The 23,112-nt window shown below is 50.0% G+C and overlaps 1 protein-coding gene across 3 annotated transcripts in view; it reads right to left on the reverse strand.

Moving 5' to 3' along the window:
* Positions 1-23,112, reverse strand: part of CIT (citron rho-interacting serine/threonine kinase) — a 163,379-nt gene that overhangs the window by 69,853 nt on the left and 70,414 nt on the right. For all 3 annotated transcript variants that reach the window (XM_036496409.2, XM_036496410.2, XM_058656934.1), the window contains exons 11-15: positions 9,651-9,756; positions 8,581-8,724; positions 7,241-7,360; positions 1,305-1,475; positions 48-98 (exon numbers count right to left, since the gene is read on the reverse strand). In XM_036496409.2, coding sequence (XP_036352302.2) covers positions 48-98; positions 1,305-1,475; positions 7,241-7,360; positions 8,581-8,724; positions 9,651-9,756 — 592 coding nt within the window. The remainder of the gene's footprint in view (positions 1-47; positions 99-1,304; positions 1,476-7,240; positions 7,361-8,580; positions 8,725-9,650; positions 9,757-23,112) is intronic.

Raw genomic sequence — 23,112 nt, forward strand, 5'->3', positions numbered from 1 at the left:
AAATAAACACCCCAAATGTCAAAGCCAATCATGAAGAAAGAACATACCTTCTCCAGTTTGGAATATTCACAGACTTCAGGCTTCCCCTGATCCTTGGCCTGCAGTGAAAAGTGACAGTGACAGGGAGGGGTCAGAGGCAGGTTGGATAATGGGTATCAAACCAGAGTTAGATAGAAGTTACCAGTGCTAAGTATTTTTTACCCCAACAAAGTTTAAAAAAAAGAGGAGCTGGAAGCTCCCATCCCAAAGTAGTAACAAGCAGAGATGTTAATTTCCCTGATTTGATCAACACACACACTGTACCCATATGCTGAAATTTCCTATTGCACTCCCATAAACATGCACCATTATTACTCATTAAAAAAAAAAAAAAAACTTCATTAATGATCTCGGCACAATGGCTCAATTGGCTAATTCTCCCCTCACAAACACTGGCCTCCCATATGGGTGTTAGTACACATCCCAGCTGCTCTACTTCCCCTCCAGCTCCCTATCTGTGGCCTGGAAAAGCAGTGGAGGATGCCTGCACACATGTGAGGCACCCAGAAGAAGCTCCTGGCTTCAGATTGGCTCAGTTCCGGGCATTGCAGCCACTTGGGCAGTGACCCAGTGGGTAGAAGATCTTTCTCTCTGCCTCTCCTTTATTAAATACTCAAAGGTATAGAAATGTTAACTTGATGATCTTCATACACTGAATATATATGTTGAATTACCCTACTATATGCATAAATATATAGTTGTGAAGTGGTAAATTTTTTTTTATTTATTTATTCTTATTGGAAAGACTGATATTTCAGAGAGGAGACACAGTGGCCACAATGGATGAGCTGAGTCAATCTGATGCCAGGAGCCAGGAGCTTCTTCTAGGTCTCCCACTTGGGTGTAGGATCCCAAGGCTTTGGGCTATCCTTGGCTGCTTTCCCAGGCCACAAGCAGGGAGCTAGATGGGAAGTGGAGCAGCTGGGACATGAACCAATATCCATATGGGATCCCAGCACTTGAAGGCAGAAGGTTAGCCAATTGAGCCACTGCTGTGGACCCCCGAGTAGTAACTTTTGAAAAAGGTACCACATATTGCAAGATCATATCAGTCAAGAGATCAGCAGACAACTTTGTTGTACTTCTCCGTTCTCCAGAGTCAAACCAATAATAATAAATAACATTACCTCCTACAAATAAGGACTGTGAGCCTTTCAAGGCAGCCCATGATGCCTCCAACCTGCCGTCCCAAGACTAGCATGCCCTTTGTTCTGGCAGAGGTCACCTGTCCCTGCCCCCACCAGGCACCCTCCGAAGTGACCCACCTTCATCAGTTTATGCTGACATTCTGTCGCTTTCCGCTTGAACTCCTCGGCTGCAAGCCGAGACTCTCGCAGCTCGGACTCATAGAGATCGCTGCGCCGTCTGGCAGACACAAGGTCCTCTTCCAGCTGATTCATCATCAACCTCATCTCCTCCACCTGAGCCTGGTACTCCTAAAGAGCAGGCAATGGGACAAAGGGAGACTTGGAATTCCTCAAAGAGCAAGGCAGCGGTGAAGAGCGGAGAACAGCAGCCAACAGGGACAGGTCTACATGGAAGACAGAGATTGCCAAAGGACACAGCAAGGGTTTCTGGGAAACACTGAGCAGAGAGGGGCACCCGTGGGGCTGCATCACACACTTGGAACAGCAGTTATGACATTGCTTGGGACACTTGCCTCCCAGAGCAGAGACCCTGGGTTCAAATCCCATCTTCCCTTCCAACTTCAGCTTCCAGCTAATGAGCACCCTGGGAGCCAGGTGATGGCTCCGATAGCCGGACTCATACAACCCGTGTGGGAGATCCCGAAGGCATTCCTGGCCCAGTCCTGGATGGTGTAGGCCTTCAAGAAATAATCAGCGGGGGAAGGGGAGGGGAGGGAGGAGGTGGTGGTGGTGGTGGTGGTGTGTGTGTGTAATTTTACAGAAAGAGATACTGAATAGGCAAAGGAAATGGTATTTGGGGAAGAGAAAGGAGAAAAAGAAAACCCAGTCTGTAACTGTGTGTATGCAGAGCGGGATCCCCAGTGAGACCACAGGGAACACAGTGCTGGCAGGGGGGTGCCCCAGGGAGCAGGCTGAGCCGCTCCTGGCACCTGCAACCCTTTGCAGAGCACTGACTCCGGCCTCCTCTGCCGCTGGCCACGCATCTGCAGAGACCACAGGTCATGGCCTAACGCCTGGTTTCCTGCCACCCTTGTGGGAGATCCTGTTGGAGTTCTGGGTTCCTGGCCTCAAGCCCTGGCTGCTGCAAGCATTTGGGGCAGGGGGGAGTGAATCAGAGAAAGATACTGCTTGCTCTTCCTTAAAAAAAAATTCTATAATAAAAAAATATTTTTAATCCTTTGAACAAATAACTCACACTAGGCTTTGACACAAGACAGCCGAAAGGGACGCTCTTCACACAGCTGAGAAACTGCTTCCATGTGGGTTCCCTCCAAGGGTAATCATTTATATAGATTTGTCCTTTACAAGTCAGGTACCTCTAACATAATTAGATATGGTTCTAGTTTTAAAATTAACCTTTCCAGCAGCGCAAAGGGGTAATTGGAGTCTCAGTGGAAAGCCTCCTGGAAGGTGAAACTCATCATTGTCAGTTTATCACCATTAATTTTTCTGGGTCCAAACCTACAGGGTCAACTTAGCATCATCATTCCCGCCCTGCAAGTCACCCTGAAACCTGGAAGACTCAGAAAACCCTGGCTCTGGACACAATCACCCGGGATGAAAGTGCCAAGGAAAAGATGGTCCTGTTCCCTCACGCAAACCCTTGTGAAGGGATCCCAGCCAGCCTGCTCCTTCCCAAGGGGACACTTCTAAAAGCAACAAAGAACACTTAGGTTTGAGGCTGCTCAAGATTGGAGGTGCCATGAGAAATGGACAATGACTTCGGCAACTTTGGGATGAGATGTGAAAATATTCCTTTTTAGCAAAAGCAGGGCTAACTGTAAGAATTATGAATAACCATTTGTCTCATCCAAGGGGGCGGGCGTGGGGAAGACACCCAAGGAGAAGAACAAGGAAATGTAAGAGATTGTTTGTGACCTTGACAACATGCAGTAACATCCCTGAGGTCTGTTCTCTCAAGGAACGACTAAGTCACGATAATTCTTAATCAATAAGTTGCAATTTATGATTCTTTTTTTCTTTACTAACCAGGTACAAAGGTAACCTTTCACCCCCACTACAACAGCAGATCCTTCTGGTATACACTGAAACAGAAGCCAGGTTCTAAATAAAGCGTAGGTTTTCTGGGGCGGGCCTCGCGGCACAGCTGGTAAAGCTGCTGCCTGCAGGGCTGGCATTCCATATGGGTGCCAGTTTGTGGTCCAGCTGCTTCACATTGAATCCAGCTCCCTGATGGTGCACTTGGGCAAACAGTGGAAGATAGCCCAAGTACTTGGACCCCTGACCTCCACATGGGAGACCAGGATGAAGCTTCTGCCTCTGAGGATGCTATGGCCATCCAGGGAGTGACCCCGTTGATGGAACCTCTGCATCTGCTCAATCACTGCAGCTTGGATTTTCAAATAAATCAATCATAAATCTTTTTAGGAAACAAGCCCAGCCTGGAGCAGGGGGGTCTCACTTCACTCCCTCCCACCCACACTGTTTCTGGGCTCAAAGCTCACACAGGGTGCCAGGCGGTGCCACTAGACAGGGGAAAGCAGAAGAGACAAAGGTTTCCACAAACATCTCCCAGCTGTGTGAACGCTGGGGACAGGAACCAGGGGAGTCAATGGGACATCCTTTACCTGGAGTTGTCCCAGATCCCTCAGCCAGGACCCCACTACAAGAATGTTAGCAACTAACCCTTCTTCGATCCCTTCCTCCATTAAAATTACACATGATGGGACCAGTGCTGTGGCACAGCCGGCTAAGCCGCTACCCAGGACCCCAGCATTCCATACGGGCACCGGTTTGAGTCCTGGCTGCTCCACTTCCCATCCAGCTCCCTGCTTGTGGCCTCAGAAAGCAGTCGAGGATGGTCCAAAGCCTTGGGACGCTGCACCCATGTGGGAGACCTAGGAGAGGCTCCTGGCTCCTCACTTCAGATTGGCTTAGTTCCAGTAACCGTGGCTATTTGAAGAGTGAGCCAGGAGATAAAGGATTTTCTGTCTCTCCTTCTCTCTGTAAATCTGCCTGTTTAATAAGAAAAAAAAAAAAAAAGGAAAGAAAAGAAAAGAAAAGAAAAAAGCAAGCAAGCAAGCATGGAAGATGGCCCAAGTGCTTGACACTCTTTGTGGGAGACTCAGAAGAAGGGAGACCGGCACAGATTTCCCTCTCCCTCTGGCTCTCCCTCTATGTGCCTGCCTTTCAGATAAATAAATAAATTCTTCTGTTTAAAAAATCACATGTACTTAACTATATTCATCTAAACACAAAGATGTCAATTCTATCTATACTTAAAGTGATTTTGACCTCAAACCTCAATCTTCCTCTGATAAAACAGAATAACCTGAAGGGTCCCTAAGTGTCCAGGGGGTCCCTGTGGCTGCTGTGCCTGCTGGCAAGCCAGCCACGCCCAGGCACGGATGCCAAGCTGCAAAGACAGCAGAGAGCTCAGGCAGGGCCTGGGCACCTTTAACCCTCAGACTCACTCTGCTGTCTGATTTTATGCCCACAGAGAGAGCATGTGATTGTGGTGTTCTGTCGAGAGCACCGAGCCAGCATCTGGGCCCCTCCCTCCCCACCCACATCTCTCTCCTGAGCTCCAGCCTCCCAAGGGAGGGAAGGCAGTGTCTGCCAGGCTCTGTGAGAGCTGCCCACAGCCGAACTCACAGTCACACATTTGTGGGTCTCTCTCTGATAACCTGCTGGCTGCTTTAAGGAAATCCTGGCATCCCTGCTTCAGGGACAAGCCTGAGAGAGGCTTGCTGAGAGGGAGAGAGCAGGCCCACCTCAGCATGGAAGGCTCTGCAGGCCCCAATGAGGCAGGCTCACAGCGCAGGCCCAGCCACGAGCTCCGAGTCCCACGGAAACCAAGCGTACAGAGGTCGGGGTTTGGGGAGGCAGCAGGCACAGTCCTGTCTACTACCAGACCCTGTCATGCAGCTGCTTCTGAGGAAAACAGCAGTAAGAGGGTCCCAATCAAGCAATCACCCAGACTCCTAGGGATTCTTCTTTTAAACCAGATCCGAAGCCTTCATGGCGACTAGACTTAGTAAAAGCTGTACAGAAAAAGTCAGCTTCGGAGAGAAAGAGATCCCAAGCCTGGGAGGGCTCAGTATGTTGCAAGCCAAATACTGGAAGTCAGCTGCAAGTATGAAAAAGTCTTATCCTGGTTTGGTAGCATCCCATGCTCGCTCATAAGGCTTCCTGCCAGGGCTCTTGAATAAGTCCTTCTTCAGTAGTGAACAAAATTCAAGAAGTTTCTGACCCACCCCACCCCCGGTGGAACTTTTGGAGATCATTAAACCTGAAACTCCATATGATCACCAACTGTGAAATGAATCATAAAAGACCCGTCTTTGAATTCGGCCATCAGCTGCTCCCTCTGGTGGCCAAAGGCAGCTTTCATTTCCCCCAGGATATCAACAAAAGTCAATTTCCAAACACACTGAACTGATGGAGTTGGGTGGAGGTGGGGAGAGAAGAAGGGGGAGAGACAAGAACCCTCCTTCATGGAACTTTTAAGATGAAAAAACCGTCGACAAAAAGGGGCATGAGTCACCTGCCACAGCAGATGTCTCCCTGTGTGCCCCTCGACCTCTCTAAGGCCAGGGCTATGCAGACACACGACAATCTACCTGCAAAGTTAGTTTCCTATGCCTGCGTTTCTTTCTAACGCTTCTAGGCAAGCAAGGGGACAATAATGAGTCACTCAGAGATGGGAAGGTGATGTGCACATTTTGCCAACAAGACACGCAAACACAGCAACTCCTACCTTAGAAAGTCAAGGATCAGGTTACTTGCCAGAGATGGCCGGGTCTGTGCTAACCCAGGGATAAAACCTTTCTTTTCCTTCAGTGTTTTCACTGTTTTTTTTTTTTTTAAGTGAATGAGGGTTGCCTGGCAGCTGATAATTCAGCTCCCCAATTACTCATTGCCATTGCTTCATTAAAGTTTCTATTTACAGTTTCTTCAAAAGACAGAAAAATCCGTGCTAAAAGGGAAACAATGAGGCAATATAAAAATGAGCCATCTACCCAAAAAAAGACTCTTTTAGAATTAGGGGGAAGAGAGTGGGCTTTTTAAAGGTGCACATCCTTTTTTTCTGGACTCACGGAGAACATTCATCCACACTCAGACATGCTGTGTTGTTCGTGACTTGGCCAGAATGACAAACCTTCCTTCTACAACACTTCTTTGCAGAAGCAAAACTAGGAATTGCCTTGGTTTCTCTCCCCGTGTCCCCTCAAAACAAACAAACAAAAAGAAAAAAACCTATAAAAACAATTTGGGTTTTTGTTGTTGTTTTTTAAGCTTTCAATTGGCAAATGCGTCCCACACAGAGCCGACAGCATGTGGCCTCCAGCTTTGCGGCCCAGTCTCAGGCAGCACCTGTCACTCTGGCCCTTGCAGCAGGAGAGCTGCCATGGTCAACATGGGGGACACTGACCAGGCAGTGTTCTCATAAAACCATACTGATCAACACTGAAACTTCAACTTTACAGAACATTTCTAAATGAAAACCCATTCTTAGTGGGGAGTTATTTGTCCTAATGATTGAGAATCCACCTTAGAGCACCTGGTCTGCTTCCTGGCTTGAATTCTCAAAGCCAACCTGCCAGCACAGACCCCTGGAGGTCTGTGTAGCAAGGACAGCCTGGGTGACTGCGTGCCTGCCCCCACCCATGTGGGAGACCCGGACTGTGCCCCCAGTTTCCAGCTTTACTCCTGGGGGAAAGGCTAACTCACATAGATTTGGAAGATGTGCCAGTGAATGGATGGACTGACCCTTTTCTTAAAATTAAAAAAAAAAGAAAGAAAGTTTTAAAGGTCTGTTCAACTGTGGGCCATATCTGTCATAGGGCTGCTCTTGCTCTAAACCGACATCTTTCTTAAAAGAAGGAGACATTATGGGGTACAAGCAACCAGAAGGAGAACACCACGACTTATATAAATCACACAGAACCTAAAGTTTCCAAATGACCTACATACCTCCCCTCCCTTCGCCCCCCTCCTGCCCACACCGCCTCTCTCTTGGTGTATCTCAAACTCGCCTCTCCGGAGATGAGCGCACCGAGCCAGCAGGGCGCTGGGCTCGGCGGCCATACCTGCTCTTTGATCTCCTGGAGCTTCCGGCTCTGTTCCCTGATGTCATGGAGAAGCTGCAGTGCTTTGTCATCCTCCTGGGACACTTCCATTCGTGCTTGCTCCAAACTTCGCTTTAAGCTCTGTAGAAAGCAAAAGTGTTAACCTGGATGCCTAATGGGGCCGGCTCTGTTTGCGACAGAGGCGCAATGCTCTCCGTGGACCCCAGTGTGGAGCCAGGGAAGGACTGGCCAAGGTTGCCAACAATTCCCATGTGGGTGCCAAGTCCAGTTTCCGTCCTGCAAAACCTTTAGGTTCGAAAAACGTAACGTGGCTGTGGGCATCAGGACCCAGCTTGCCTCCTGCCTCTGACTACCTGCCTTCACACATACTTACACGCTTAGGCCTAAATACCAACGAGTTCCCTCGGCTGTGACCACCACCGCCAGGGTGGCATCAACTGTCTTTGCCTGCAGCATCAGCCATCTGAGTGCTCTCGCAAAGCCCAGTGACTTCATCCTCCTGCCCAGTTGACATGGAGGACTCCGAGACATCTTTTTCCACCCCACCCCCAGTCCCAGCTTTTCTTTCCTGGCCACTTTGCATTTGTAAGATCCCCTTACTGCTTCCACGGAACTGAAATATGTATCTGAGATACAGAGCTGAATAGCTTCACCCACCACCAGCAGGCAGCCAAGTCTGGAAAGGAAACATAGCAGTTATTCTTAATCAGCCACGTCCTATAGATTTCCTCTCCCTTGTAAGAGGGAAAAAAGAGAGAAAGAGAGAGAGAGAGAGAAAACTTGGGAAAAAAAAGTGTGATTCAACTTCTTGAGACTGTTTAATTGGGCACATTAAAAAGACACCTGAATGAAGCATTGAACGAGACAATGGAGGAGACAGTCTACTCTGGTGAAGGAAAAAAAAGGATGAGTCACATGATAAGTAATGGCAGGGGGCCTGGGTTTTACAAGTGGAGTCTTCGCATCCCTGCGCTGGCTCTAGGCTCTGCTTAGAAGAAAGTTTTCTTTTTTTTTTTTTCCTTCTACATGTCTGGGAGTTTAGTCCTAAGACATAAGATTATAGACCAGGGAGGCTGGGTCTGCTGCCACTTCCTACCATGGCAGCTCACTCCTGTACCAGGCTCCACGGTGCCCTGTGCCCTGCTGGGACTTGGTGCTGCCAATGGTTTAGCCTCGTTTCTTGCGACCCGGCGCCCGGCTCTCACTGTTCTGTGCCACCTGTCTCTCTGAGCCCTGCCCCTGGCTGTGATGTGCCTTGTGAAGCCATCATGACACAAGATGAGACAACGCACGACAGGAAGTGCCACCTCCAAGGGAAGGGGACTTTGGGGGAGGCTCACACTGCATTCTGTGATGTAGGTAGCAAGGTCCTGCTCCAGGAGGGATCTCTGAGTCTCAGAGGCCTTCAGCTCCACCTCCTTCTGACTAAGCACAGCCTCCACCTCTGACACTCTCCGATGTAACCGGGTCATTTCCTGTTCCATCTGCAACAAACACATCGACAGGTTAAAAAAGCCCGCGGCGGCCTGCCGGGAGCAATCAAATCTCATGCAGCCCCCCGGAAGCCACGTGGTGGCCCGGGCTACAGCTGCCTCGCCAGAGGCCGGGATGTGTGCAAATACCATTGCGTCTTCGCCCAGGAGCGCACGCTTCTTCGTAAGGACAGTCACCGAATGCTAAGTCACTCCTCTCATCCAAGTCTCGCTCCACGTGCGATCACTTCTCTACCTCAGTTAGCAAGGAAGTCACACAAGGTACCATTTGCCACTGGGGTGTGTGTGGTTTGCTTTGGCTGGGTCGGGTTTTGCAGGCGTCACTTTAATTTTATCCCAAATCCATCTTGGTCCCCCCCCATCTCCTTGCAAAGATCTAGAGGATAAATCCAGGACAGGGCAAGGAGCTACAGAAGCGTCTGCCCTCTTAGGAGTCCCAGGCAAGTGGTGCTATTAGTCTCCAAAGAGTTGCCCACGGGCAGGAACAGTGAGCGGCGTTTAGGAGGCGTTGAGCATAACCAACACAGCGGCCGCAGTGACAGAGCAGGAGTGCTCAAAGACTATGAAGACAGACTTCGCCTCACTCAAAGCAGATGGGGTGCATCTTGGCCACAGGAGAGGGCCCGGCCACCTGCCGGGAGGAGCACACATCTGGCTGGCTCGCGCTGAGAAACGGGCCGCTTTAAATCCAGGGCCTCCTCAGGTTAGGACTTAAAGGATTTACAGCAGAGTCAGGGCCCAAGCGAGCTCATCTCCCTCTGAGCAGCTTGGAGGCGCGACTTCGGCGAGGGAGGGGGCGCCTCGCTCGCTACAGATCAGGTGGCTCAGCGCCAGCCGTGGCCCCCGGCGGCTCCCTTGGCATAGATGGACGGGAGGATCCTGGAGCAAGTAGGGAGGCCAGCTGCGGAAATAAATACCTTGTGACACTTGTCCTGAGAGTCCTGCAGCTCTTTGCTTTTGATGAGAAGTTTCTTTTCCATGGAGCTAGTCTTGGCAGGGGAGTCCAGACTCGATACAACAGACCTAAGTAGAAGAAAGCCAATGTCAGGGTGATCAGCGGGTAGGTGGGCCTGGCACGCGCCAGTCAAACACTTCTGCAGTGGGGCCCTTGTCTCCGCCAGCATTCTGTGGCTGCTGGTGCTGCTTCTAACAGCATCAAGGCCACAAGCCAGGCAAATGGAAGGACTCTGGAAAAGGGGAGCCTCGGGTAATTTTTACTCACCAGGGCTAATTCTCAATCCACTTCTTGTGGAGACAACAGGGGACCAAACAGGCAGAGCCCTGTGAGTGATGACGGATGTCCACCATCACTTTCATCATGACAGGCAACCTGCAGCAGGGCACACGCCTCTCAGACCTGGAGTGGCAGAACGCTGGGGCTGGGTGTGCTCTGCACTGTTACTCACTTGCAGACAAGTGTTGCAGAAATGGGCAGCAGGGATTGGCATCCCAAAATAGACCTTTTGGAAAAAACCCGCACGTTTGGCTAGAAATGTTAACCAAGCTTTATACCTCTCACCATGCTGTTTTCTATCTAAATGCATTCAGTACACACACACACACACATACACACACCCTGTGCATGCACACATCGTCACACACAGGCGCACACCCACATGTACACACACACATAAACCCACATACATCCCTGCTCACACAGCACCAACACACACTCACGCATACACCCACGAGTACCCACACACGCACCCACATGCACACACATGTACCCACACATACACCCTGCTCACACCACCTATTCCATATGAGGCGAGGTGGACTGTGTAACACTCCCTTGACTTGACTGCACCCTACCTTCATTACTAACTGTGCTCTTATGGCTGGGCTAGACAGTGAGGTTCACCGCCCTAAAGGAGGCAAGGACAAATCACAGGCGGGGTCCCCAACCCTCTTCTTAACTCAATCACCTGCATTTCACGCAGTCATACGCAAGACGTACATCATAGATGACCACTCAGGCCACAGCTCTTTGTGGCCAAGCACCTACTAGCACCCGTTTAGGAGAACGACAACATGCAATACTGTCACTCAGGATGGTGGCAGGGGGAGATGTGACTTAGGAAATGGCATGACACGTGGCTGGTGAGGTGCTCGGTGTTTGAAGTGTGCTGCCGTAGGAACAAAACATACTGCTGATTTGCACAAACATGCTTCGAGGTCACTCACTCAACGGAGCCTGGCAGGCTAGAGACGTGCAGCCTTCGCCCGCCAGAGGCTAACTCCCTCATTTTGCTATTTTGATGCTGGACCAATGCTCACTGTTAGGAAGTTCTAAGTACAACAATTAAGAGCCCTTCAGAACAAAGGCACTAAAGAAACCATCCTTTTTAGAATAAAAATCACAACTGAAAGAAAAAATAATAAAGCAAGCTAACGGGAAGAATGTAGTGATTAAAGTTGGCTTGCAGCAGCAAATCTGTAAACAACAAGACTGCAGGTCAAGGCCGGGGGCGGGGCCAGGGGGCGGGGGCAGGCTCATCATTCTGTACCCTCCTGGTCTCAGCAGCGGCTCACAGCACCAGCACCTGAAGGGTTTTACACAAATACAAACATGCAGAACCCCCCTACACTCCCACCCCCAGGCCAACTCAGTGTGCAACAGATACATTGGGAATACAGGCCCAGGCAGCACCCTTTCTGGCAAGCTCCTGAGTGACTCTAACATGTAGCCAGAACTAAGATCTGAAGTGCTTGCCATTTTCAGTAAAGCTTTGACAACTTACAGGACGGGGCCCACGTGGCAGCACAGCACAGAAAGCCACTGAAGAACCTAGGCGTTTTCTGTTTTTGTGATTCTGCCTTGCTTGCTTGGCTGGCGGCTGTGTGAACTCCCAGCCTGGCAGCCTACGTGACACCCGGCAGGACACCTAGCAGGTCACGTAGGAAAAGCACTCCTCAGGAAGGAGGTCTGTGGTGTAGATAAGATTCACTGCCCATAGACCACCAGTTTGTACTTTTTTAAAGTTGCTTACTTCAAACCTACCAACAGAAGCCTGTCAACTTGTTCTTTTAAAAAGTTAACAGTCAAACTGACAAATCATGACTGTATAATTACATGGAATTGGCCTGAAATGTATAAGAAGCCTGTGCTGTTCAACCTCGCTCTCTTTTTCTGCCCTGCTGGGCTGGGCTGGGGGGTGGGAGTGGCTGGGAGACCTAACCTGAATAAACTGCCTTTACGTGATAGCACTGACTTCACACTCGATGAATTTTCTCAGGACCTCAAAATCCGGCACAACACCACCACCTGTAACACCTGTCTCCAGTATGAGTGCCAGCTAAGTCCTGGCTGCTCTGTTTCCAATCCTGCTTACTGTTAATGTGCCTGGGAAAGCAGCAGAAGACGGCCTCAGTGCTTGAGCCTCTGCCACCCAATGTGCAAAACCCAGATGTTTAAGGTGCCTGCTTCAGTCTGGCCCAACTCTAGTCATTTTGGCCACTTGGAACGTGAAATCAATGGATAGAAGATGTCTTTCTCCATTTCTCACTCTGCCTTTCAACTGATTAAATTAATTTTTAGTAGATTTTTAAGATTTATTAATTTTTATGGCAAAGGCAGATAAATGGAGAGGAGGAGAGACAGAGAGGAAGATCTTCTGTCCACTGATTCACTCTTCAAGTGACTGCCACAGCCGGAGCTGCACCGATCCGAAGCCAGGAGCCTGGAACCTCCTCTGAGTTTTCCACACAGACACAGGGTCCCAATGCCCTGGACTGTCCTCAACTGCTTTCTCAGGCCACAAGAAGGGAGCTGGACGGAAGCAGGGCCACCGAGATTAGAACCGGTGCCCATATGGGATCCCAGAGCATGCAAGGTGAGGACTTTAGCCACTAGGCTACCACGCCAGACCAAGTAAATGATTTTTTTAAGAAGAAATAAGAAAACTGGTCTTCTTTGCTTAAAAAATAAAATAAAATAATAAATAAATTCTTAGGAGTACTATACTAAGCACTTGGCTCCACGTAGTATTTGGCTAGGCCATTTCACATGGACGTCTATTGGACAGTCTTTGGAATGGAAAGCCAGGCTTGAAGATAACCACAACGAGGCAAGAATTTCAACAGGATACAGGTGTCAGTGAGTAACCTGTATTCTACCATAATTAATCTAGACTATTTCCATGAACTTCCTATAAGAGAAAATACACGACAGAAGGGTTTGGCTCAACTTAAAATACTTACATTCTACCACTTTTCCAGAAACACTTAAGGGAATTCAATTCCTAGCTCCAATGGTTTGCTCTCAGTCCATGTTTCCCAAGGAAATACACACACACACACACACACACACACCCCAGCAGACATGCTAGAGCATTATCACAATTCATTTCTTGTCTAGGATTTTCATTAGCTCTCCTTCTGACTTTCAAAGCAACAGCAAATTATTGCTGGTAATCGCATTATTCTAAGACTGACCATCATGGTAATCACTGCCTGACAGTCTCCATTCCAAGCTGGCCTCAGAGCCCACCGCCTGCAACCAAACCGAGCCCTCAGCCGCAACACACTCAGGCTGGTCTAAAATTGTCCTTAAAAGCACCACTTCATCAGGCCCGGTGTTATTTAAAGAGCTGATACTAGTGTTGCTTTAAGGCGTGGTATTTTTAAAGAGTTGATACTATTGTTGCTTTGAGGCATGGTATTATTTAAAAGCTGATACTAGTGTGGCTTTGAGGAAAAGTGTTTAAAAAAAAAACACTCCTATAGACGGCTGCTACTCCAGTGCTATGGGCCACAACCTGCAGAAGTAACAGTAAGGAGACTATCTAGTGATGAAACGCTGTCAACCCTGAAGAACCTTCCAGAACTTGCCTTTGTTCTCAAAATTCTCAAACATGAGCCTTTTTTCTTTACCATCTTCTGTGTACTGAGAGAGTAGCATATACAAGAACATAAAAGTCCTATAGACCCCATTAGAGGTACCAGTAAGACCAGTGGTCCTCAACCAGGGACTATCTGGTAGTTCTCCCCAGCACCTGCCCCCTGCAGGGGTCTCATTTTGATTTTCATGACTGCAAGTGACAGGGCTATTGCCACCTGGTAGGAGGAGGCCAAAGATGAGAACTGCCCAGGCTGAGCAACCCTGCCAGGGCGGCTGGAAGAAGTGGTTCCCACCCTCACCCTGGCAGCCCCACAGCAGAAAGAGAACTTTGGTCTCCAGCAGGAGTGCCACTTGCTCCATGCCAGGCACTGTGCCTGTGCTTCCCATGTCCTCTCACTGAATCCTCTCGCTGTGACCCTCTGCCCACAGCACCAAGGCTGAGGCAGAGCAGACCCCACAGCCTTAACCTTCTCCCATCACCCCGGGGATGACTTGGGGGTTGGCGGGTGGGCTGGGTGGGGGGCAGGAACTCAGGTTTCAGCTCTGCTGCTTCTGGGCTCACGTAAAACACAAAAAGTTCTGCAGAGGCTGAGAGGTTCAAGATCATGGGGCAAAGGGAGAAAGGTCACACAAAAAAAGGTGACCTATCACCCACAGCCGTTTACGTTCAACGCAAGGCCTAAGGTCAAGACAGCCAGTGGCTCAAGAACATCCACAAGCCAGATGGCACTCCACAACCCCAGAAACAGCTCAACCCACAGTAGCAACTGATTGGGTCGGTGCCAAGGCAGAGTAGGTTAAGCCTCTACCTGCAGTGCTGGCATCTCATATGGGTTCAGGTCTCAGATGCTGCACTTCCTATGCAGTTCCCTGCTGATGGGCTGGGAAAGCAACAAAGGATTGCCCAAGTCCTTTGGGCCTCTGAACCCACATCAGAGATCTAGAAGAAGCTCCTGCCTTTAGATGAGTTCAGCTCTAGCCATTGTGGACATCTGGGGAGTGAACCAGCAGACAGATCATCACTCTGTCTCTCCCCTCTCTGTAAATCTTTCCAATTAAAAACAAAAACCAAAAACAGGCATCATTCGAACCCCCTTAAAAAAAAGAGAGAGAGCAACTGTCCCTCCATCCCACAGTGGTGGTGGTGAGATGGGACAGGGCAGGGAGGGGGAGGCTAGTGGAAGAGCTGTTCATGAAAAGACAAAACAGGAGAGACTCGAAGCTGGAGACCCAGGTCCACTGCTGCCCTGGGCTGGCTGAGGTGCAGCCAAGCGAGGACGTTCCTAAAAGAACAAGCGGGCTGCCCACATACTGCCTGCCTGTGGCAGCGGCACCTCAGCCAGCCTCCCTGGGGAGAGGAAGGCACTGTGAGCAGCCGCCATGCAGCCGCCTGCCCCCGCACAGCAGTGCTGTCACTCCCAGCACAAAGCCAAGTTTGGCTTCTCCTCCCCACTCCTCATTCCCCCCCCAGCCCCGCCCCAAGCTTCTATTTTCTAGAAAAATTTACTCTGAAATCCACCTCTCCTCCTGAGACACACATCTGCTTGATGATTATCTAGACCCAATGAGAGTTAAGAGAGGCTTTGGTGTGTGACCCTGTGGGAGGGTGGCTAGGCTGCAGAAGGGGACAGACTGCGTTCTTAGGAGAGCTGCATTGCGTGTACCCCACACACTGCTCTCCACGGAACTCTGACACTTCAGGAAAAAAAAACAAGATGCAGTTTCCTCAATGACGTGCCTGCAACCAATCCCGTAACTCCCCCCAAAGAGTCCTTGACAAAGCCATTAGCGCAACATTTCCTTCATTCTATGTGGACACCAGCAGGTATCTGTTTTGGGTACTTCCTCATCACCACTGTGGCAGCTGACATCAAGTCACCCTTCTATTCTAGGAAGAGGACCCTCCACCTGCAAAACACGCCACCGAATTACAGAGCGCGAGGATCACAAGCTGCAGATATTCTTGACATAACCAAGAATGAATCCTGGAGGCTAAATCAAGGGGAATCAAAATTAGCTCAGCTGAGGGCCCCACATTAATTGTGGCCAACAGCACTAAAAATACAGGCAAACCACAAGATGTAATATGGTGCAAAGAAAAAAAACTCATCAGCATTCTGTTTCCAAAAATATATTGGCTTTTAAGATTGAACATTATGAAATTTGTGATCCAACTCTATAAATCCATTTTAAGACACAGTGGTGTCCATCAGGAGCCCTTCGAAATGTCAAAAAACACACTGCTCCCCCTTCAAGAACTGCCGAGCCCACCTGGTTGACCGACACACATGTGCACACACACACACACACACACACACACATATAGCATGGGCAGCAGTGGTCTCCAGCTGCCTCAGAACCCTTGTTCTGGAATGATCAATACACAGCTCAAAAGTCATTTGTCAAAAGCCGGACTGTTAATGAAAGCAGAGTTAACTCACATGACTTTTTAATCCAATTCCCACCTTCACACCAGTGCCAAGCTTTGCAGGACATGGTTCCACCTCTTGCTAGCTTCCGGCAACAGAGTGACTTACTTCCTGGCTCCAACGCCATACCCCTGCTATCTGCCCTCCACACAGCAGTCTAACGGGCCATCTGGACAACAGGAGTCAGATATTCCATGTCCCTAATCAAAGTCCCACAAAACTTTCCCACTCAGGACAACTGAAACTACCTTGCAAACCATGAGGCCAACCTCAAGGTGGACCATGTGTCCCCACTGCCCCCACGTGCCTTCTGCACACTGGACGGGCTGCAGGCTATGTCTGCTTGCAGGGTCTTTGCCTGAGATAGGCAGGGATTTCAACCTGCTTGCATCCTGTCATATCCCCAAAGCCCAGAAAGGTCTGAGCACATAGTAGACTCTCAGATACGGGAGTGAGCAAATGACTGGCTGTTCGTCCCCACCAGAAGGCAAGTTCTATGAAACTCTGGAACCTGGACTCCCTGGTGGTCACTGCTGTTTCCCGGCTTCTAGAACAGCCTCTGGGCACCACAGGTGTGTGGCGGTGTCACCATGGGTAGCAACTCCACCTTCTTGAACACTTGATGCTCAGTTCAATGGAGGTTTTCCCCAGATACCCAGTCTAAAGTGGCTGCTCCTGGCCAGTCCCACTGCTGTGCCCTGACCAGCACCTGCAATCACCTCCTGTGTGTGCCCTTTTACCTCTGGCTTCCCCTGCTGCTAGAGGGCAGAGCCCTCATCTGTCTTGCTCACAAATATGCCATAAGACCTAGAACACTGCATTTGATAAGTGAATGAATGGACCAATGGAGTGGCGGCACTTCTGTGCCCCAGGCAGCTGCAGTTAAAAGGTCATGGTGGGACAAAGAAAGCCAATGCAGAGTGCATGACATCAGCGCTGGCACCAGAGAAGAGATGGCCAGTACCAGGGCTGGGACAACAACGTCACAATGACACACACCTTCTCCCATTGAGGGAAGCTCAAGGACTTGGAGGGTGAGTGGCAGTGTATGATACTATGCACTGTCCCCCCTGGAGCTGGAACTCACCAGGGCATCTCATGGAAAAGCACAGTCTTAAGTGACATGTCACAGACTCCAGTTGGAATAAGAAATTGGATGGGGATATTAGGACATCTGTCAGGCGCCCCACGTGGAGCCAGATTCTCTCAATGGGCAGAAACCAGCAAGATCTCTCTATAAAGCCGAACCAGGAAGAAAAGGAGAGTCAAATGCACCCTGGCCCAGCCTCACAGCTACGTAGATACAGTAAATAGGAAATGCACGCTCACCCCATTCCTGGCGCTGCTGCAAAGTGCTCTCCACAAGCCTATCAGATAGGCACTCCCTGTGCAGGCCAGGGAGTTGGGGCTGTGAGCAGCTAAGTGGCTCGTTCACAGGCACTGGCACCCAGATGTGAACATGCAAATGACAGATTCCAGTGCCTGAAATATTCACGGTCTCCAAAAAATAAAAGATGTGGATATCAGCTCCGAAGGGAAAAGCTGGCAACACTCCACCAGAAGTGGGCTGCTTGAACCTAAGAAGTCACTGCAGTCAGCAAAGTTTCCTGATCTGTAAAGGGGAAGGGTTCTCCTTGCCAGAATCAGCTAAGACCAGTCCTCGGGCACCTGGAATTGTGCTAGGGGCAGGGGGAGCTCTCAACAAAGCTGGCTCTCTTGCCTTCATTGCTAGGTAAGCCTACAGGTCCTATGCAACCCAGCTGAGTCCTGTCAGACAGCAGGGTAGACAAGATGGTGTTCTGAAGCAACCAGATTTGGGTCCAAGTCCTAGATCTGGGCCTATGAGATGTCAGGAGAGTGACCGAGCCTTGCAGCATCCTCATCTTACCATGGGGATAATGCCAGCTACCTCACAGAGCGATGGTGGATCTCTGAGGGCGTAATGAGATCACCAGGCATGGGATGCAGGTGGCATCGTCAAGGCCACACAGGCAGGGCTCAATAGATGATGATAAACTGTGCAGGACGAATCGTCACAGACTCTGGTCACTTCAGTTTAATTCAACAGAACAAAATGTTCAAGTTGTCAGGACAAGGTACTGTTTCAAGCAAAAAGAGGAAGACATGGCCCTGGACACCACGAGCCCTGAGCAGGCTGGCCTGTCTTAGGGGCAAGGAAGGGCACCCAGTGAGGAGGAGGGCTGGAGTTCCAGCACACAAGGCTTGAAGAACAAGTTCAGGAGTGGGCCTTGACGCTGCATGCCCCGCAGGGCTGCTGCACATCTCGGCAGTAAGTGACATCATCCAACCTCTGCTTCGGAAGAATTTCACTCCCTGAGGATGGAATGCAGCCAGGAAAACTCAAAGGTAGAGCACTGACTGGGAGGCTACTGCAATGGTCCAAGCCAAAGTGAAGACAGAAGGGTGGGCGCACGAGTGTCACCCCACAGACACAATGTGGAGGACTCGGCAATCAGTGCGGTGCTACGGAGGAGGCATGAATGTGCTTCAGCTGCCTGTCTTCCTTCCTACAAGGGGGCTTGGAGGGGGAAATGGTAGTGTCTTAAGTGAAGAAGGAAAGACTTGCACCTCATGGCTTCCTGAAGGATCAAGTAGGCTTATGTGCGTAAAAGAGGGAACAGATGGGCTCGGCAGCGTGGCCTAGTGGCTAAAGTCCTTGCCTTGATCCCATATGGCCGCTGGTTCTAATCCTGGCAGCTCCACTTCCTCTCTATCTTTCCTCCTCTCAGTATATCTGACTTTGTAATAAAAATAAAATAAATCTTTAAAAAAAAACAAAAAGAGGGAACAGAGGGAGCTAGCACTGTGCTGTAGCAGGTAAAGTTCCCGCTGCTCCACTTCTGACCCAGCTCCTTGCTAATGCGCCTGGGAAAGCAGTGGAAGATGGCCCAAGTACTTGGGCCCCTGCTCCCACGTGGGAGATCTCAAAGAAGCCCCTGACTCCTGACTTTGAACAAGTTCAGTTCCAGTCATTGCAGTTATTTGGAGAGTAGACCAGTAGATGGAAGAGATTTCTCACCTTCCCTACCTCCCTTCCCTCAACTCCTGCAACTGTGTCTTCATAAATGTCTTTAAAAGAGAGTGAGGGATCAGAGGATGGATTGGTAAGAAATCAGCAAACACCAACACCAGTGATGACAGTGAATGTGGAGAAGTCAAAGTTAAGGTCAAGGATCTGGATGGGATCACCAAAAAGAGACCAGGAGGAGAGAGTGTTTAGCGTGGCAGTCAGGATGCCTGCAGCCCTTATCACAGAATCTAGTGTTGCTTCCTGGCACTGACTCCTGACTCCAGCTTCCTGCTAATGCATACCTGGGAGGACATCAGATGATGGCTCAAGTAACCAGGTTCGCTCCACCGATGTGGGAAACCAAGGCTGAGTTCTAAGCTCCTGGCCTGTCCCACAACTGGCTGTTGTGGGCACTGGGAGAGTGAACTGATTGATGGGGAGGAGAACACACATGCTTTCTTGTGTGTACACACCACTCTCTCTGAGTCTCAAATGAATACATGGATGAGGACAGGCTAGAGAAAGAACAAAGGCTGGAACTTCAGGTGCATTTGCTTCGAGTCTGATACTGAGGAAGACAGCAGCCACTGATGACATGGCACTTTGTTCCCACCAGTGAGAACAGCAGGCTAGGAGGTCACCGTATGACAGAGAACAGCAGTTTTACAGGTGAAACACGGGGATGGGTGGTACTGTGTAGCCAGGGGTAAACCACTAGATTTGGGCGTTCCGTGCACTCAGCGGCTTCAACAGAGTTTTAAGGAAGGAAAAAGAGGCAGTAAGTGCAGGCTGTTATCCCAGGAAGCTTCCTGGAGGTCAGGAGGTGAAAGGCAAGGAAAGCAGAGAGACTGGAGACAAGCCCACGTAGGCAAAGGAAGAGGAGCCAAACTGGCACCGAGCTAGGGAACACGCAGCACCATTCCATCCATGGCTGCCTTCTTCAGGGAGCCGAGGCAACCATGCAAATTAGCATGTGCAGGCCAGCAAGGAAGGCACCTGCCAGATCACAGGGAGTCTCATCTTCGGGCCTGGGCCCAGATCAGGCAGGTGACATTTCCTCAAGGTATCTCAGACAGAGGAGAAGGTGATAGGATGGCCCTGCCAGGGCTGCAAGGCAGGCCGACTCGCACGGTCTAAATACAGCCGAGAACAAGGCAAGTAGAACAAGACATGCCTCAGAGAAAGAAGGATGAGCGAGGGGAGAGAAGAAAAACCCACAGGCAGGGGCGGCTGCTAGACATCTGCTCCAGATAATGGCTGGAATAAGCACCACAAGGCATGGAGGGCAGAAGCCGGGAAGGGTCCTCACTCCACGTGGGCAGTACAGCAGATGCATGCCTTCAGGTGCCAGCAGAGACTGGCATTGTCACTACTGAGAACATGAGATCACAGATGAGACTCTTTGCGGTAGGGCTCTGGATAACGGACACAAGGACACAGAGGCTTTGGCAAGCAATCTCTAAGGGTGGATCCTCCAATCTCCCAAAACATTTCAACTAAAGGGAGAGCTCGGGCTGTCCTCCATGATGCAAGCCATCCCAGGGTGGCAGAAAGCAGAATGGAGCAAATGCATATCACAGAGCCATCCACAAACTGAGAGGGGTAGCCAGAAAAATGACTTGGGTCCATTTACCAAATGCTGCTCAGTCTGAAGACAGTGGAGAGGGAGGTCTGGGCAGTTTCCTGTCCTTAGGGAGCTCACACCTGGGCTAAGGGCAACTCTGGCGGACAGAGGCGCACCAGGTAACAGCCCCTTCAGTACAAGAAGACATCGGAGAAGGCCAAGAGCTGTATGGCCCACCTGCTTGATAAACTTGCAGAGACTGAAGATAAAACCCAGCACACAAAGACCTCCTTGTCAGCCCTCATGCTGGCCTCCCCCAAACTCAGCTCGCTACTCCGCACAGTGGGCCTCCACTTCTGACAAGCGCCTTACACAAACGTCCTAGTTTCTCCTGCCTGTGACATTTATACTTAGCAGCACAGCACAGCACAGCGGCTGATAAACTGACAGTGCCTGGGTTCAAGTCCCAGATGAGCCACTCAGAGCTAAACTGACCTTGGACAAGGTGCTTTGTCTCCCCATGCCTCAGGTTTTCCCATCTAAAATGAAAAGGACGAACTTCCTTTTGGGGAAATGCAAATGAACTCATCTCAGAACAGAGCCTGCTGTGGAGTGGGGACCCCATGAGGATGACCAATTCTCCCCCATATTCCTCTCCATGGATCCAAATCCAACAGTGCTGACACCAATATCTTACCTCCCATGGGTAAACCCATTCACTGAGTTCCAGCACACGTATTTACTGAAAGCCTACCATGTTCTGTGCTCCAGAAAGCACCAGGGGGAGTAACACCTAGCATGGAGGTCACAGTCAATACATGGAAGATCACTTGGGCAGCTCAGCAAGAACTCTGAACAGGCACTCCCCTGTCAAGACTTTGCCTTATTCTGCCTTGCCGGTATGACCTGTCCAGCATGATGAGAAGGTAGCCTCTCCGGAACTGGGCCTTCCCATTGGGTCCTTCCCCCACCCCATCCCCAGAGACTTGCTGCCTTGGCCAACAGGTATTTGGCAACTGCATATTAACCCTCATGGTTGGTCAGGACTTGTAAGCGTCTCTAGAACAACCAAACCCCTGGGGCCATTGAAGCTGAGTTCCAACTCAGACACAGCTCTGGACTTAGCTGTTCCCAGGTCCTTCCCATATTACGCTGGCATGTACAGATGGTCACTACACATACACAGACTAGCATATCAGCAACAGTCAAAACCGTTCACAGCAGATGTGTATCAAGGCTTTTCCAAATTTCATTTAACCAACCCCAACCCCACTCCTTGCCGATGGCCCCAGGAGAAAGGTGTCACTGTTTGCCATCCCCCTTTAAGAAAACTGACATGAAAAAAAGCCCAACAGAGCGGGAAAGAAACACCATTTGCCAGGCCTCTGTAAGGCTAGGAAGGCAGTGGTGGCGGCCAGCCTACACTCCACCACTGTGTGGGAACAGCCGGTTCCCTCGCCGTATTTCTACACCCTCCAAGAGGAAAGAAAAAAGCCCTGAGTAAAATGAGAGAAGTCCTGCCTCCAAACAGCCAATGCGGACCTGTCTGCCCACAGATTTCCACCTCATCCAGCTCCCACTGTTCCTCCAACCATCCCAACTTCTCCAAAAAATGAAGTCCAGAGCATGAGGAAATAACGCAAACAAAAGACCAAGTGGTTTATAGTGTGCAGCAGCCTTGCTAAAGCTTTGCAAAAATGCACTGCTGCATGCAGTAAGGGCTTAAATGGGGCAGCGCCTCCATCTAGGAGGAAGGAGGGGAGGCCTAAAGAAATGTACACCATGCCAGCAGGGGAGGGAAGCACGCTGAATCTGTTTTATTTTTAAACCTCTAACACGCTGGCTTGTTACTACCCTACTATGGTAGAGTTTGAGCAAATAGGCTCAGAGGAACACACAGGCATCCAGAGCTTGGGGATTTGATTTGGGTTATTGTTGGTTAAAAAGAGAAAGAGGTGGGCCTGGCACAGTAGCCTAGTGGCTAAAGTACTTGCCATGCGTGCACCAGGATCCCACGTGGACACCAGTTCATATTCTGGCTGCTTCACTTCCCATCCAGCTCCCTGCTGGTGGCCTGGGAAAGCAATCTAGGATTGCCCAAAACCTTGGGACCCTGCTCCCACGTGGGAGACCAAGAAGAAGCTCCTGGCTTTAGCTTAGCTCAGTTTTGGCCGTTATGACTATCTGGAGAGTGAGCCAGCAGCAGAAGATCTTTCTGTCTGTATTTCCTTTTCTCTGTAAATCTCTTTCCAATAAAAATAAATACATCTGTAAAAGAGAGAGGCACCAGAAAGATGCTCCCCAAAACTACCTCTGCTGTTAATACCACCCTGAAGTCAACCGAACCTTAGCTCTCTAGAATTTCTCCTACTAACACCAACGGAACTGACCAGGGACTCCCACCACGCCCCATCCACTGAAACACTGAGTTCAAAATTCCTGCCAAGCCTAAAATAATGATGCACTCAATAGCTGGCTTAAAGATAGGCTGGAATCCCCCCAAAAGAAAGGAACC

The sequence above is a fragment of the Ochotona princeps genome, chromosome 29 (genome assembly GCF_030435755.1).
Source record: "Ochotona princeps isolate mOchPri1 chromosome 29, mOchPri1.hap1, whole genome shotgun sequence".
NCBI classification, from domain to species: domain Eukaryota; kingdom Metazoa; phylum Chordata; class Mammalia; order Lagomorpha; family Ochotonidae; genus Ochotona; species Ochotona princeps.